The sequence below is a fragment of the Lissotriton helveticus genome, chromosome 10, assembly GCF_964261635.1.
Source record: "Lissotriton helveticus chromosome 10, aLisHel1.1, whole genome shotgun sequence".
Taxonomy (NCBI): domain Eukaryota; kingdom Metazoa; phylum Chordata; class Amphibia; order Caudata; family Salamandridae; genus Lissotriton; species Lissotriton helveticus.
The window spans coordinates 1214136734-1214154679 of NC_136071.1; the positions used below are offsets into that span (position 1 = coordinate 1214136734).

At 45.5% G+C, this 17946-nt stretch overlaps 1 protein-coding gene across 1 annotated transcript in view; it reads right to left on the bottom strand.

Moving 5' to 3' along the window:
• Nucleotides 1–1370: 1370 nt before the first annotated feature.
• The window catches only part of LOC144784223 (vomeronasal type-2 receptor 26-like), a 107571-nt gene continuing 90995 nt past the window's right edge, over nt 1371–17946 (bottom strand). The window contains exon 4 of the mRNA XM_078662874.1: nt 1371–2317. Coding sequence (XP_078519000.1) covers nt 1371–2317 — 947 coding nt within the window. The remainder of the gene's footprint in view (nt 2318–17946) is intronic.

Consider the following 17946-nt stretch of genomic DNA (forward strand, 5'->3'; position numbering starts at 1 on the left):
CCTGGTACATACAGCTCAGGCATGGAAACGGCTGCCACTTAGCATAAAAGAAAGTCCATCACTGGCCATGTTTAGAAAGGCAGTGAAAACTTGGCGTTTCATGGCTGACTGTTAAGGGAGTTTTTCCATCTTTGAGGCTTGCTATCTGTCTTAGCGCCAAGACGCCTTCGGGCAATCGCGCGCTTTATAAGTGGATAAATCAAATCAAATCAAATCAAATCATATGGTGTATTCCTGTCATTTCTCTGCATTGGCGCACAATGTCCTGGCTGGCACCAATGAAGTCGCCCTTGCCCCATGGTGCAAGGGTGCCTGTGTGTAGAGCAGGGACTCTCCCTGCACAAAAACATTCCCCTGAGGATTTCCCCTCTTTTTGTGTGTGCTGCCGAGTACAGCACACATTAAAGTTGAAGCCACGGGGGGATACACAGATATTTCTCCTTTTTTCGCCTCACCTGGGAAGGCGTGGCAGTTCTGGTGTATTACCAGGTCTACTAGTATTGGTAAATCTGGGAATGCTTCAGAATCCATGGGTGGATACTTGGAAACAACTACACATCCACCCACGGAACCCCTCACATGGGCTCAGTAATGCAACGCATCGATTTGAGTTGCATCGCTTTGGATTTATCGTGCCACTCGGGGCCACGTAAGGTGGCCTGGCATGGCTTGATGAATCCCTCCTATAATTTACATGGCCATTGCTCCAACTTGAGTGGCGCAAGGGTGATTTAAAACCCATATAAATCTCCCCTTAGTATTTTTACCTCCACACTGATGTGCCCTGATGATATAAATGTCGTCAAGATACTTAGGGGCTGATTAGGATGGTGGAGACATTGCCACTGACAGGCTGTTGGTGGCAGTCTCCCCGCCATCCAGTGCAGCTTTTCCGCCCGCCATATTTTGATGGCGGGTGGGGTGCAGGCGGGTGGAAATCCCAACTACCATGCATCCGACGGTCTCCTTGAGCCCACAGATGCGGTGGAGGCCTCCCAATCCCTAAAATGGTGGCGTTGTACACCAGGCACAGCCGTTTGGATTAGGATGGTCCCACCCTGCCAGCCTTTCCATGGCGGTTCACTAACCTGTAACAAGCCCCCATACACCCCAGGCCCCTTTCATTTGGTGTGGGGGGCACCTAGGGTGCCCCCAAATAGATCCCTGTACCAAATGACTGTCACTGCATGGTGCCTGTCACGTAGTACAGGGATGCGTTGCACATGAGTCTGTCCACCATCCAAATAAGGTCCATATATGTATAGTTAAGAATAGTAAATCTAAATACACACTTATATATGCCTAACTTGACGATACAGTGCTATCCAATATTCTGCACTTGATATTGTTGCAGAACGATAATTTGTCACTCAGTATTGTGAGATACAACTATCCCAGTCCTGTAAGTCTCGGAGGGTCCCTTGTCTCCCCATTAGATATTCCTTGGTGTTGAGCTCACGCCTAAGGAGGATGATGTAGACTTTGGGGATGAAGATACAGCCCAGTAATCCAGCACTGGAAGTCAGGATGGCAAAGATCTCCACGGCCACCATGTACCTGCCCTTGGTGCTCAGGTATGCTGGGATGAAGGAGACCCAGACGCTGCAGAACACCAGCATGCTGAAGGTAATAAACTGGGCCTCATTGAAAGTAGCTGGTAACTTTCTTGCTATGGAGGCGACAACAAAACTCAGGAGAGCCAAGAAACCCATATAACCAACCGCAGCGTAGAAGGCAACAGCAGAGCCCTCGTTGCACTGTAAGATCAGCTTCCCAGTTTCTGATGTGGTGTCAATGTCTGGGAATGGGGCAGAGCTGAGGAGCCACACAACACAGATCACCACCTCTCCAAGTGAGCAGAAGAGCACCAAAAGTCTGGACACTCGTGGGTCCACCCACTTTCTGAGCTTGCTGCCCGGCTTTGTGGCGTTGAAGGCAATGATCACTGTGATAGTTTTTGCTAAAACTGAAGAAACAGCAATAGTGAAAATGATCCCAAAGGCAGTTTGCCGGAGGAGACACGAAGTCTTTGAAGGGCGTCCAATGAACAGAAGACAGCAGAGGAAGGACAGCAGGAGGGAGAGGAGGAGGATGTAGCTGAGATCCCTGTTATTGGCTTTAACCAGAGGTGTGTTCCTGTATTTAATAAAGACTCCCAGCACTCCAGCAGTGAGGAGGGAGAAGAAACTTGTAACGGAGGATAAGGCAACTCCCAGCTGATCCTCATAGGCTAAGAACTCTATCACACGTGGAATACAGGCATCTCTCTTCTGATTGGACCACTGATCTTCAGGGCATGCTAAGCAGTTTGCCATATCTGCAGGAAAAGAAAATTGTTCAGTATTACAGAATATACTTTATAGTAGGGAGAGATGAGTGGAATGTGACACATTATAGTTATTCAGACCTTTCCTATGGCTAGATGTGTACCTGTGTGCGGGTGTACTGTCTGTGGAACATGCACACTGGGCCTTGCAAGTCATTACTAAAAACGTATATTGACCCGGCATCTCCATTGAGGTGTCCAGAAGGACAGACATGGGCACAACTGACAGCTTGCAGGAGTCACCATACTGCGCTTGACTGCCATCACAAACTTAAGAGTAGTACCAACATATTTTTGAAGTGACTTGCTGTAGGGTGTGGATACACTCATCCTGTCTACATACATGTATGTATTAGTCTGCAATGGGTCCTGCACATAGGCAACAGGAAGATGCTCCTATTCACAGAAGCATGTCCTCAGCTAATAAAAGTGTATCCTTAGAGAAGGGCTCATCTAGCAGCACCTGTAATGTAAGGGGCTGGCCCCTGCTTGGAAAGAGTTTCTAATTGTATTTACCCTGGTGCTGCTGGGTTGGAAATGCAGCCCCTTATGCTACATGATGTGAATTTATCAATGTTTTAATCTAATCACCTGAAGTTACATAAGCTCCATTAACTTCAAGACCCCTCCTCTGCAGTATAGACACAATCTTGAAATGTCTCCTCTCTCTGTGCTTGCATCCCAATACCTCCAAGCACAGCTCTTTGTTCTCTAATTAAGGTTTCCAAAGTCAAATAAATAGATAAATATCATACTGTAAACAACAAAACAGTATTTAGACTGTGAGGAAATGTACACATGCAATCCATAGATTTTTTGCCAGAATGTTGTCTTCTCAAACACAAGTTGCCTTTCTAAACCATATCAGCATTGTAATTTGACTGACTTGTGCTATTCTTATTGTTCTTCTGTTGCTGTCAGACCTCCTCAGGTCGGGGGACGCCTTCGGTGAGTGTTACAGAGAGGAAGGAATCTTGCTCAGCTGGGCTGCTTTGACCTCAGATTCGAGAGTCCACGACTCTCATTTAGAGTCTGATTGCATGTGTAGGTCTGAACTCCAATCCCTGTGCAAGCACATTGTGGTATATAAATAAATAATACCGGATCTATTTTTGTCTAGGCATAGCAATAACAGATAGCTCAATAAATAAGAGTCAAGATTCGAGGTAGTAGGAGTTTGCAGGTTTATTATAGCATAAGGACAGGAACAGGACAACCTGCACAGGATTAGGATGGCAGGGCCCGGCAGCTGCCGGGGCTGGATCTGGGATGAGCGCGCTCTGGGGAAAGGACTGGCGTAACATTTAATAACAATACACAGGCATATATATAGTAAAACAGTTGCATTACAGTACATAAGATAGGCGGAGCAGTGGGTGGAGCAAAGGGTGTGACGCGTAGTAGTCGCGAAAGATAAGGGTGAAAGTAGGTGTAACAGGGCGTATACATAGACATGTGATGCAAACGTAACAGAATATGTCATGAATGGGGCGGAAACATAGAGGGGGCTACCTAAGGAGCCGGGACCTCTAACCTAATGGTGCGGGCAAACTGGCAATGACGTGTTACTAGGAGAAGCTGGGGGCTATGAACTCTGTGCTAGGAGCAGAGACTGAAGTCTGGAGAGTCAGGGCGACATGTACCTAAACAGTATCTAGTATCCGATGTTTAGAGAACATGTTGATATAAACTAGAAGTCAGGAGGGGAAAGGCTAACAGACTCTAAGACTGGTGCATGCATTATTCTACATGTAGTGCGTGATGAAGAATATTAAATGACCATTAATACAGTATTTCTCTTACATGGAGACGTAAAGGCTAGACTATGACGGTAACTATTGATGCGATTCAGTAGCTTTAGGAATGCAGAGAAGGGGGGCTGGACTGATAACTAGAATCATAACATACTCTTGGCAGGCTCAGAGGCAGAGCCAGGCTGAACCGGGCACTGTGAGGCAGGAAGTAAGTGAAGGGTCAGGGATACAGGTGGGGGCTGTATCGCTCCTCAGCGAGGGCTTCAGGAGACAGGAGCTGAATCTGGTGTCCGGGCCCTTTTGAGGCCTAGGAACGGGGACTTTACAATGAAATAACGTGCACACTGAGAAACGTGGCAACGTAACTTCACATAGGCCTGATATTCGTATCATTCACGAGAACTGGAAACTGGCATACTAATGATGGACACAACTGTAATTGCGTCATTAATCGAACATGGGGAATACATATGCATATTAATCATGCACACATAACATATGATGGAGGACGCGTAGGGACACAGAACATGGCAGAATTTACTTTTCCACATTCCCTCCTTGTCACTACGTTTCCATCAGGAAACATCAATATTCATGATACCATCTATCATTTCATACAGTATCATTTGCTCGTCTCGAATTTTCTGGGAACGGGTTTTAGAACGGGACTTGGGACTAGGAATACAAGAGGTAGCACAAATGCCGCAAATCGCAGGGCCACATTGTATACAGAGGCAGCAACTGAATATGATCGCTACTGCAATACCTAGAAAGGACAATACTTTCCATCCCCAGGCGGAAATTATATTCCAGAACCAACCGGACCATGTCCAGGTGCCTGGGTCTTGGTGTAACAGATGGGCAATCTTATGGAGTCTAGTTATAGCTGAATAAACAGACGGTGTGTTATTTGGAATGAAAATGCAGCAACTAGATCCGATGACTCTACAGGCCCCGCCCCTATCGGCCAGTATGACGTCAAGGACGAGACGATTTTGCAAAACGACAAATCTCATAGCAGATTGCTCTTCGGTTAAGTTACCTAGAGCAGAGGCAGTCTCATTTACTACAGCTTCAAGGGTTCTGGTTAACCTACGGATTAGCTTACTATTCTGAACAGGTCCTATAAAGAAGAAGAAACCTCTATTGAAATCTGTATACTGTTCTAGAGCAGTTTCAGTATAATCGACAATTGGGGACTCGATCTCCCTTTTATGTCTAATGTGTACTAGATGTGTATTTCTATGATAATCGGATGGGGCTAGGAAAACAGGTGGCAGTAGGAAGGCAATGTAACAGGTTCCCTCCCAATCGAGGGGCAGACGAACATATGCAGTTTGACCACAAATAAAATAAGAATGACGTGAGGCTTTGAAAATAGATTTCCCACTGTCACTATACTTGACAATAGTAGTACAATCACTATGTCCTACATGTACGGAACCATTATTTCGGACACATAATTCGCCTTTGACTGGTAATACTGAAATAGCAGGTAAGTCTGGAGTAGTATCAGACTGAACATTCAGGACCATGAAATTCGAAGAATAATTACCTAAATTGTAAACTTCATTTTCTAGATCTAACCCTGTTCTGTGGGGAAGACCTTGCTTGTCCGGAAAACATGTACTGTTAAGAAAAGACATATCTGTTAAGGATGACGTTAACGTGGACCATGCTCCACACGAACCATTATGTGAAAATGGATAAGGAAAGAGTGGCAGAACTCCCTTCGGTGTCTGGAAAGGGGGGAGTCGACCACACACCCAACAATTAGTGGCATTGCTGGTCTGGTGTGAATAATGTAACATGCGGATAAAAGAATTGTTACGCATAGCGAGGCGGTAAGAGAGTTCATGAGGAGGCAGATCACTAAACGTGTGCTCTACTGTAACATTAGAAGACTTATTTACATGAGAAACTGGAAAATACAGGTAATATGCATAACTGGTGCAGGAAATCATAATGCTGAGAAATAATATGAAACTTAGAAAAACGATACATCGGATTGAGTTTTGACTAACTCTCTCACTATGGGGGTCTATTTTATACATGTCAGAAACCGGTCTAACCGTTTCACCTAGGGGAGGACTTAGACAATCAAACTGGCTGACTTATTTTACTAGACCTTAACTTTTTCTTATACTCCTGTTGCGGAGTTGTCTCTAACAGGGAGGGTGCGGTATCATTGTCTTTTGCGGGACAGTCCTTAAGAATAGTACTTTGGCAGTCCTTGAAATGCTCGGAAATGTTCTTTGAAGCTGGTTTCAATCCATAAAATTTCTTGATGTGCGAAAGATGCACCCAGCCTTTGCGTCCCTCCAACTTCACGGCTGTACGGGTGGCCAGGAGGACCTGTCGGGGCTCCTTCCAGCGAGGCTCCAGCGGACTTGAACGATCGAAATTTCGCACTAGGACCATGGATCCGGGAACGATTTCATGCGGTGCCACCTCGGTATTGTCTGGAAATGCGGCGGCAACCTGTGAACGACAAGAGTTGAGGGCAGACATCAAGGAAGCTAGGTAATCTGTCAGCATATTACTTGAAACATCGGTAATACTTCGAGGTCTAGGTGTACCCCACATGTTAGGGGGGCGGCCGAATACGACCTCATACGGGGACAGACCTGATCTGGAATGTGCGACCATGCGCATATAGAACAGGGCAACTGGCAGAGCTACTAGCCAGTCTACACCTTTCTCTTGACAAACTTTTGCAATTCGAATTTTCAGGGTCTGATTATGTCTCTCTACGAGACCAGCTGCTTCAGGATGGCGTACACAATGGAACTTCCACTGGTACCCTAACAAAAGGGACACGTGTTTCATTAGCTCGGATGAGAATGGCTGGCCGTTATCAGAATACACGACTCTAGGGAGTCCATAACGGGGGAAGAATTCACGAACCAACTGCTTGGCAGTGGTCGTGGCTGTGTAATCAGGGACTGGATATGCCTCCGTCCACCTGGACAAAGCGCATACAACTACGAGGACATACTTGAAACCTCGACATCGCTCCATCTGAATGTAATCCATCTGGAGGACTTCAAAAGGGTGGTCAGGAGGTTGGAATCCCCCTTGTTCCACCGGGACACTTTTACCTGGATTAAACTGACAACATATCATACAGGTACGGACTTTCTGCTTGGCTGCAGCTCGTAAATGCTTGTTGAACCAAATGTTCTGGATACTGTCTAACATTGCTTTTTCTCCTAAATGTGCTGGACTATGTGCGGTATTAACAATGACTTGAACCATAGAGTCGGGGAGAAACCATGTGGCTCTACCCTTCGTCAACCATCCTTGATCTGTCTGGACCCCTCCTTGTTCGGACCATTTCTTGATTTCATCGGGAGTAGCATGTAACTGGATATCTATGACATCTTGAGTAGGGTCCTTAACTGTCATACATGTAGTCGGATCTGGAGTGTGTGTCGGTGTCTTATTAACTGAAATGTCTGGAGTCTGTGCTGTAAGTTTGGCTGTGCGATCTGCCAGATCATTACCCTGAGAAATAATGTCAGTAACTTTCGTATGTGCTTTGCACTTCATGATAGCAATGGATGTCGGTAAGTGTATGGCATCTAACAGAGCTTGAATAAGGAGACCATGCTGAATCTTGGTTCCATGAGAAGTCATGAAACCTCTCTCCTGCCAGAGCACTCCAAAGTCGTGTACAACTCCAAATGCGTAACGTGAATCGGTGTAAACATTAACTTTCAGGTTCTTGGCGTGTATGCAGGCTTGTGTCAGAGCAACTAGCTCTGCTGCTTGAGCAGACAGGGTGTCAATACGATGTGTTTCTATAACTTCGGTGTCAGTAGTCACTGCATACGCGGCTACTAGTTCACCTGTACTTGTTCTCATGCATGAACCATCCACATAAAGTGTCAGGTCGGGATCTGGTAATGGAATATCTGTCAGATCTTGTCTTGGCTTTGTCGTAATGTTAACTACTTCCACACAGTCGTGTGTGGCAGGATTTGGATTAACTGATGGTAACAGTGTAGCAGGATTTAGAACGTTGCAGCGTCTGATTTCTATGTGTGGCTGGAACAGTGTCAATTCATAACCTGTTAAACGTGCAATTGTCAAATGCTGAGTTTGTGTTCGGTTTAAAAGAACTTCCACGGAGTGTGGGACTTGTACTGTCAAGGAATGTCCTAAGACTATGGAATCACTTTGTCTGATAGCTAGTGCTGTGGCTGCAACTGACTTGAGGCACGCAGGCAGAGCCTGGGCTACAGGATCTAATGTGCTCGAAAAATAAGCACAGGGCTTGTATTGTCCGGCTTGATCTTGTGTGAGAACAGATAATGCTGTACCTTCACGTTCAGTGACAAAAAGTGTAAAAGGCTTACTGTAGTTCGGTGTAGCTAGGACTGGAGCTTGGCATAAAGCTTTCTTTAACTCATTGAAACTAAGTGTATGTTCAGATGTCCAAGGGGGGACAGTCGATACGGCTGCCTCCTGTGTCGTTAACTGTATCAGTGGTTTAGCTAGAAATGCATACTGAGGAATCCATTGTCTGCAATAAGAAGTGAGGCCAATAAAAGCACGTACCTCCTTCTGGGTCTTGGGCTGAGGAAGACTCGCTATTAACTGGATACGGTCTGGTGTCAACTGCCTACCCCACTTGGACAGCAAGTGGCCTAAATAGATCACTTGCTGGACACAGAATTGAAGCTTAGAAGGGGACACCTTGTGCCCCATCTCGGCAAGGAAATACAAGACTGTAAGTGATGCTTGCTCGCAAGCACGTTCAGAACGGGCTGTGATCAGTAGATCATCGACATACTGGAGCAGGGCAGTGTCAGTTGGCATGTGAATGTTGTCTAGTTGTCTCTTGAGTGCTTGACTGTAAATACTAGGACTTTCTGTGAAACCTTGAGGAGCTCGTGTGAACATATAGCTCCTTCCATTTAAACAAAATCCGAAAAGAAACTGGCTGTCTGGATGAATGGGGACACTGAAAAATGCGTTCTTGAGGTCTATGACAGTGAAAAATGAGGCTTCGGAATCAATGGCTGTCAATAGGGAAGAGATATCTGGGACAACTGGGTACTGGGGAATAATGCATTTATTAAGTTCTCGAAGGTCAATCACTAATCGATATATTGGAGGTGCATTTGGATCAGTACGTTTCATGACTGGAATGATCGGAGAATTACATATGTTGGAGTCAGTTTCTACCACTACTCCTTGAGCCATGAGCTCGTCAATAATTTTGGATAAGGCTGCTACAGCCTCAGGTGGCAATCTGTACTGCCTGATTCGTGGTAACACTACACCTAGCTTGAGAGTCACACGATGGGGTGTGATTTGCATATAACCAACATCAGTTGGACCTCGCGCCCATAGATGCTGCGGAACATTAGACAATCTCGGATCAAAATCTCGTAATACATAGTGACCCTTGAAGTCACGTAGGAACAATCGTATTCCCTCTGGGGAACAGCATATAACTGCACCTAACTCTTTCAGTGTCTTAATGCCTAATAGATTTTCTGGACATGACTTCGTAAGTAACAGATCAGTAGTGCGGGACAGTGGACCTACTTCTAGAGTAACTGGCTTTGAAATTTCATTTACAATAGGTTTTCCTGAAAATCCAAGGGAAACATTTCTAGAGCCTGAGAGCGGAGCCCCTGGAACTTCGGCGTGACTGATGGTGGTCCTACTTGCCCCTGTATCAATCAGAAACTTTCTGTCTTTCCCTAGTACTTGACTGTGAACATAGGGACCTTCTTGATCTACAGGTATCTCGATGAGAGGCAAGCCTACCTCCCTCTCTAGGCTGTTTCATGAATATGGCTGATACTCTGGATACTCGGACTGTGCATACTGGTACATCTGCTGTGTAACATGCTGTGTTGCAGCGATGGGCTGTGGTACTGGAACTGTCTGTTGTGCATTCTGTGGCTGAGGAGTCTGTGAAACTTGCTCTTGTCTAGGCGGACGTGGTCTTTCTTTAGTCTTACCGGTAGCTATATTGTGTTTCAGAACTGCACACTCGTTTATAAAATGACCTGGCTGTTTACAATAATTGCAGTTCCCTTTAACGGGAGCTGTAGGATGACTGGCTTGATTCGGACCCCTCTTCTGACTGTCTTGTGGAACAGATTGTGCAACTAGTACTTTCATTTTCGTGTCTTTCATACGTTTTCTCTCGTGTTCTTGCTCTTCTCTGATTCTATTCTGGTGATATTGAAGCATCTGTAACATCTGGGACGGGGTATTAGCTTGCCAGGTACTTTCGACTTTCAAAACTCGTTTTTTAATTGGTGGACTTGAATTCTCGACTAATTTAGTAACAAAAAGGTGAGGGTATGACTCGCTACTTGTCTTGAGGCCACTGTTGATGCTAAAACATTTCTCAAATCTAGAATAAAAATCACTAGTGTCTTCGTCTTGTTTCTGTTTACAGGCTGAGATTGCATCCCAGTCTTCTTTTCTAGTTGTCAATAATCTAGGCAAAACTTGTATTAATAATTCTGGTAATTCTTTACATTTGTCTCCAAGACCGGTACCTGGTACTCGTATCTTGTCTTCAGCTTCTAGAACTGCCCAATCGATCTTTTTCTCTCCCACCTCCCAATCTTTTTCCTTGAGTTTCTCATATACCCCTGCGGGCAACAGGACTTTTAACATTTTAATAATGTCTGGATACGTGTATTCTCCCATACGGAGCATGTCCTTTAATTCTCGGTGGAACCCTGCTGGATCTTTATCATGACAGGGAATTAACTTTTTCATCTCTAAGAGTTCCATCTTTGTGATCGGGGTGTAAACAAACACTCGTTGCATTTCACCATCTGTTGTCCTAACTGGGTGTACTTCTCGTAACGGATTCTGTCTGTCTATGTAAAAGGGTTTACTTTCTGGAGGTGAGACATGAACAAAATGCGGGTTCAAAAACGTTCTATATTTGTGGCGCTGTTCTAGAATGACACTAATCAAATCGGTACCTAAACCTTTCCATCTATACTGGAGTAACTCGTTCAGGACATCATGTAACGGACCTGGATCAGAATGTTGACCCTCATACAATGTAATGAGGTGCTGGATCATATACATACCCACCAGTCGTTGCTCGGCTGGGGGCAATTTCAGAAACATTTGTGCCACTATTTCGTCTGGAAAAGTGGTAGAATCAGTAATCCATCGGACTGCTGATCGGACTAGTTCTTGCTCATGCATAGTACTTAACTCGCTATAACCGATTCGTGATTTCAGAATATGGTCGGTAGCTTGAAATACTTGTTCTAGAGAACCTTGTTCTGGTGCTGGATGGTGAAAAACTGGCTTGTGTTCTAGACGTAAATGGCGGTCTGGAAATCTAGATTTTCCTACATACGCTATTCTGGCGGGATTCTCGTCCTCTACCTCTTCCGCAGAGTCATTTTCTTTCTCGCTTACTTGTGCTGCTTTACGTTGATCATGTAACCTTATTATTTCCTTACGAATTTTCTTGTACATACTCTCTATACTGCTGATGGTCTTATGCTTACCCTCGGCTATATTATCACTCCATTTTGTCAGGACTTTCATTTCGGCTTGATTTTTGGTCGGATAATCTTGTTCTCTTATTAGACAATTAATCAGAAACTTTAATATCATGAGCTGAATTTCAGCTTTCCTTTGAGACATGGCGTCACTAATACTTTCTGGATCATTCCCTGTACGGATGAAACGGTATATTCTGTCTAGATCCTCCTTCGTATTCGGTAAAGTGACTAGATACTCGGTCACCTTTCTTACGCGTAATGAATATAAAACCATACTATCCTCGCCTGGGACTGGATCATAGCCACATTCGGTAAAGGCTTTTCTTATGTCTGCAACAGACTGATATCTGGGCGTACGCTGTGACGCTTGTGCATGTAATTCGACTAACGTTAAACGTTGGTGTGGTGGCGGGGTACCAGGAGGACCTCCTCCTGCGGCCCCTAAACCAGAATCATCGACTGATGCTCTTCGTACTAGCGCGGCGGGAAATTGAAATGCGGGTTGAACTTGTATGGCGGGCTGAACCTGGGGGACCGTAGCAGGTACTGCAAGGGGTGCCCCGGTGTCTGGAGGAGCAGGAAGTGCCTGATTTACAGGGACTGGCGGAGCGGGAACAGGATTTGCATATTCCGGGACTGTGTCGTCCAAATAGGACGAAATGAAAATATCAGCTGCGGTCGGTTTGTGACGTAGCTTGGTCGGAACTAGTGGTGGCGGAAAGTTACTGGATGCCTCCGGGGTCGCTTTTGGCAAGCCCTCGGCAAGAAGAGGGTACATACCCTTGATGAGGGCATGCCTCTGTCTGTCTGACTGTTCGGTTTTAACTCGTTCACCTATCTCGATTAATTCCTTTTCCTGGGCACGTTCTAAGGATTCTCTACTTAATTCTGACTTTCTGATTTCTTTTTCGGTTCTTTTATGAGATTCTTTGCGCCATAACTCGATGGCATCTTTCTGTGACTGTCTGGCTTTCTTTTTCCATAATGCTTCTTCTACTCTCATGATGCACTCGGCATCCCACGTACCTGATACGGGCCATCTATACTTTTCCTCTAACTGTTTGGTATACTCTACCCATAAATCTAGATACAATATGGCGCTTATGCCATGCTTCTGATACATAAAATGACCTGGACTGTCCCTAGGCGGGACAGGAACTGCTGCTTCTAGCAGACCTTTTCTGGTTTTCAACTGACGTAATTTAGAGAATAAGGGCATGACTGAACTATAATCTGGACACAATACAATACACAATAAACACGATAATTACTTCACACACATACCACGACATTAAAATACATGAAGAACATTTAAAATAATAGTTCGAACAGAATACTACCTGGAATACGGAAAACAGAATACATGAATTTTCTCGAGAACAGACCTGACTAGAACAGAAACTAGATGCACTGCTGAAACAGTACTAAACTTACCGGTCTCATAAAGAGACACGTCAGGACCCGCATCCACCAAAGTGGACACTTCGTTTTGTGGGTCTGGGTACCACCAACCCACGGACCAGAGACAATTAGATTGACCCTGTCTAGATACTACCCCAGTAATGGTACTCACCGGGCAGCAAGAACGGAAGGCCTCAGACTGGACGGGACTGCTTCGACGCCGGACGGACGAACTTCGGACTTCTGTTACGGGTGGGCCTCCGGATACCTCGGACCTTGGACTCTCGGCTTGGGCTCTGGTCGGGACTCGCCGCGTTCCTCCACCGCCTCGTCTGGATGCTGGACCGCCACCTCCGTCTCCTCCGTGGGCCTGAGGGATACTTGAAGCAGAAATATCTGCCGGTGCACGGTATGGTTCCGTCATGGCTGCAGAGGGTCAGGGGGCCGGCGTGGCTTCACCGGCGCGTGGGGAAAGGGCAAGTCCCTGTTCGGGCGCCATTATGTGGTATATAAATAAATAATACCGGATCTATTTTTGTCTAGGCATAGCAATAACAGATAGCTCAATAAATAAGAGTCAAGATTCGAGGTAGTAGGAGTTTGCAGGTTTATTACAGCATAAGGACAGGAACAGGACAACCTGCACAGGATTAGGATGGCAGGGCCCGGCAGCTGCCGGGGCTGGATCTGGGATGAGCGCGCTCTGGGGAAAGGACTGGCGTAACATTTAATAACAATACACAGGCATATATATAGTAAAACAGTTGCATTACAGTACATATGATAGGCGGAGCAGTGGGTGGAGCAAAGGGTGTGACGCGTAGTAGTCGCGAAAGATAAGGGTGAAAGTAGGTGTAACAGGGCGTATACATAGACATGTGATGCAAACGTAACAGAATATGTCATGAATGGGGCGGAAACATAGAGGGGGCTACCTAAGGAGCCGGGACCTCTAACCTAATGGTGCGCGCAAACTGGCAATGACGTGTTACTAGGAGAAGCTGGGGGCTATGAACTCTGTGCTAGGAGCAGAGACTGAAGTCTGGAGAGTCAGGGCGACATGTACCTAAACAGTATCTAGTATCCGATGTTTAGAGAACATGTTGATATAAACTAGAAGTCAGGAGGGGAAAGGCTAACAGACTCTAAGACTGGTGCATGCATTATTCTACATGTAGTGCGTGATGAAGAATATTAAATGACCATTAATACAGTATTTCTCTTACATGGAGACGTAAAGGCTAGACTATGACGGTAACTATTGATGCGATTCAGTAGCTTTAGGAATGCAGAGAAGGGGGGCTGGACTGATAACTAGAATCATAACATACTCTTGGCAGGCTCAGAGGCAGAGCCAGGCTGAACCGGGCACTGTGAGGCAGGAAGTAAGTGAAGGGTCAGGGATACAGGTGGGGGCTGTATCGCTCCTCAGCGAGGGCTTCAGGAGACAGGAGCTGAATCTGGTGTCCGGGCCCTTTTGAGGCCTAGGAACGGGGACTTTACAATGAAATAACGTGCACACTGAGAAACGTGGCAACGTAACTTCACATAGGCCTGATATTCGTATCATTCACGAGAACTGGAAACTGGCATACTAATGATGGACACAACTGTAATTGCGTCATTAATCGAACATGGGGAATACATATGCATATTAATCATGCACACATAACATATGATGGAGGACGCGTAGGGACACAGAACATGGCAGAATTTACTTTTCCACAACATGTCTGTGGGATAATTATCACACCCTCAAAGTTTTCCTCTGATAAATTTTGACATAAACAATCAAAAATGCCATTTTGTTCTTTCTATGTGTGCGCTCCTCGTTTCGCAATTTTAATGCCTGCTCCTGCATGGCACTGCCTCCATGTAAATCTGGGGCAGCATCAAAAAAAGATGGGTGTTGCAGTGAATCACCCACAGCAACACCCACTGCACACTCCTTTCATGAAGATACCTGCATAAACGGGTACCACATGTACAAAGTGGCATTAAGCCACAAAAAGAGGCTTAACACCATTTTATAGATCTGATGCAGGGCAATGCGCCACTGGAACATTGGTAAAAGTGATGTTCCAGTGGCGCAATCCCCTTGTAAATATTCCCCATGGTTGCTTGATCAATTCTAATTTGAATCAAGCCTATAATGTATTTTCCAAAATAAAGAGTGTTGCTTTTTTGAGGAAACAAATCTTATTCAAGTCGATTTAGAACAAATTCCTCGTTTAAGGTTTGAATGTCGTAGTGCAGAAGATCGTGGATTGACACATGTTGTGTGCTGCCTGTCCCGTAGCCACACAGGTGGGATACTCTTTTCTGACTGGTGCCCCTGAACGCTTTTCTTCAGAAGGTGGTGTTGAAGGACTGGGACTATTTAAGGCCCAGCGGTGCCAGGGAACAACACCTAAAACCTTCGTGGGATACCTGTTCTGGCGCACTAAAGACAGAGACACGGGAGACTTCCTTCGGCGTCAAAGATCAGCGTTTATTACTGCAGGGATGCAAAAGTCATGGGAAGTACAACAGAGTGTAGGTTCCAAGAGTCTGCTTCAAATTGTGTTTGTGGTTCGCTCTCTTTTATACAAGATCTTGTCATTGCACAATATGTAAGCAAAAGGTTACAGCTCAGTTCCCACACTAAAATTCAAAAGGATCGCTTTCATGTATTCAGAACCCCGGAACATAATTACATTAACATCACCAGTTCCAACTGTAAAAGCACATCTTCCCATCATTAGGTACATTCCACTTGAGTTGTAAATGAGCAAGAGTAAAGAGACAAGAACAGCTGCTAGGAAGTCAGGCACACCTAAAGAAAAAAGTGTGGGGGTAATATTGGAAACATGATCATAGGATCAAAGAGCTTGATCTCAGCACGTGCATGGCTGAAACAATAGGCCGGTACGACAAGATTACCCTCAAGCTGAGCCATTTGCCTCTGCAGTGTCATTCATCCGGTCATAAAGACGCATGAAAGGAATATGCGTCTTCCGTATGGCTTGGGAACTAACAGGTCACGATGCGGACAGTTGCCTGTTCACTGACTACGTGAGGGCAAGAAACAAAATGGATGCCGTATCCGAAATGGAACCCAAGGGTTCAGATGTAGAAACACGTAAATGAGGCGAACCATGCCAGGTAGTGTAGTGAAAACGCGTACACTTACCGAACTCGCCATTTACGGTTCATAGATACCAAACTCGTCCATATTCGGCAATGCCCAAAACACCGTAACGATTTTCACGGAACCTCAGACGCTCCTTTTGCCCTCATGTAGGCAAGCACTAGTCGAAATCAGAGTCGATCTCGATATTCATCAGATCATTCAGGTGTTGCTGGAACATTATTCTATCCATCAATGCCTCTCTGGAAACAGATGGCCTTCTCATACACGTTGTAGCACAAAGGCCACATAAGGCAGGACCACACTGTACACAAAGACAACACGTGAACAGAAATGTCATGACAACCCCTATAATCATCAGAATCTTCCAACCCCAAGTTGACATTAGACCCCAAAACCATCCTAGAAGCGTCCAATCTCCCTCGTCCACGTGTATGGACTCCGAGATTTTGTGCAACTGGGAGATGGCTTGATAAACCGTTGGAGCGTTATCAGGTATGAATATGCAGCAGCTTGAATGGATGACCTTACACACACCACCTCTATCCGCTAGAACAACGTCTAGAACCATACGGTTCTGTAATGTCATGAGCCTGTCCGCTTGAAGCTCCGCTGTCAGATTACCAAGGGCACTTGCAGTTATGTTAGCAGTTGACTCTACTACACGAGTTAACTGTCTCAGATTCCTGCTATTGACCATAGGGCTCCAAAACGGTAGGAAACCCTTGAAGAAGTCTCCTGCTTCTTGACCGGAAGTATCCTCTTTACTAATGACACCTCTCACAACTCTGGTTTTGTGATAGTCGGCGGCAACAGTGAAAGTCGGGGGCAAGAGATTTGCAATATAGCAGGTACCTGAGAAGTCATGTGGTAACCACGCATATGCTCGGTCATAACATACAAAATAGGTACCCTTGGCAGTCAGAAGGACAGGGGAAGAAAGCATCGGTAGAACGTAAGTATCCACACAAGCACTCTTCCCAAGCTGGGCTCTTGGATTTCGGCCACGACCTTGCAGACAAAAGTGGCCTAGGTGAGGTACAATCCATATTGGAGGTGAGCTTTTAAGCTGTCTATCACCCACTGATATACTATACTCAGCCTCACTAAGGTACTTGTAGGCCTGCACTTCCTCCTTTAGGATGAGCGTAGCATCAAAAATGTCTCTATCTAGATCAGCAATCGCTGTCGCCAGAGACTTATGATACGGGCCAGGACCAAAGCTTGCTGAGCGTGGCTCTCGATGGGGGTAGGAATCTAGTGCACTACGGAACATGATTTGGAATGCCCGAACTGACCCTTGGGGGCTGTACGGGAGAACCAAATATGGAATACCCCTGTCCATGGTATGCGGCATTAGCCCACACACCCAACAATTTGTAGTATTTACCACCAACTGATGCTGATGCAAAAGTTGCACAAAGGAATTGTTTCTAAATTCCGCACGTCTGACTTGCTCATGTTGGGGCAGTAAGTGAAAAGAATGTGGAGAAACGGTGGAAGCGAAATTCAGGTTGTAGAAAGGAGGAGTAGGTGAAATGGAAGGTAATAATATTTGAATCCCAAAATATACTCCACCCACCAGTAGCATTGAAATGGTTAGGAACAACATAAAGATCTGAAATAGAAAACACTTTGTACGAAACACTTCTGATCCTTGCGCCAACATTCTCTCTTTTTCCGACAGCTTCGAGAAGTCCATCCTCTAAACGAAACCGTCCGTGACGTTCTTGACGCACTTCGTTCTGAGTAGCGATTGCCAATTCCCAGGAGTTCCCAGAAATCGACAAAAGAAACCGACCTAGTGTCGATAGCTGCTAAACAGGA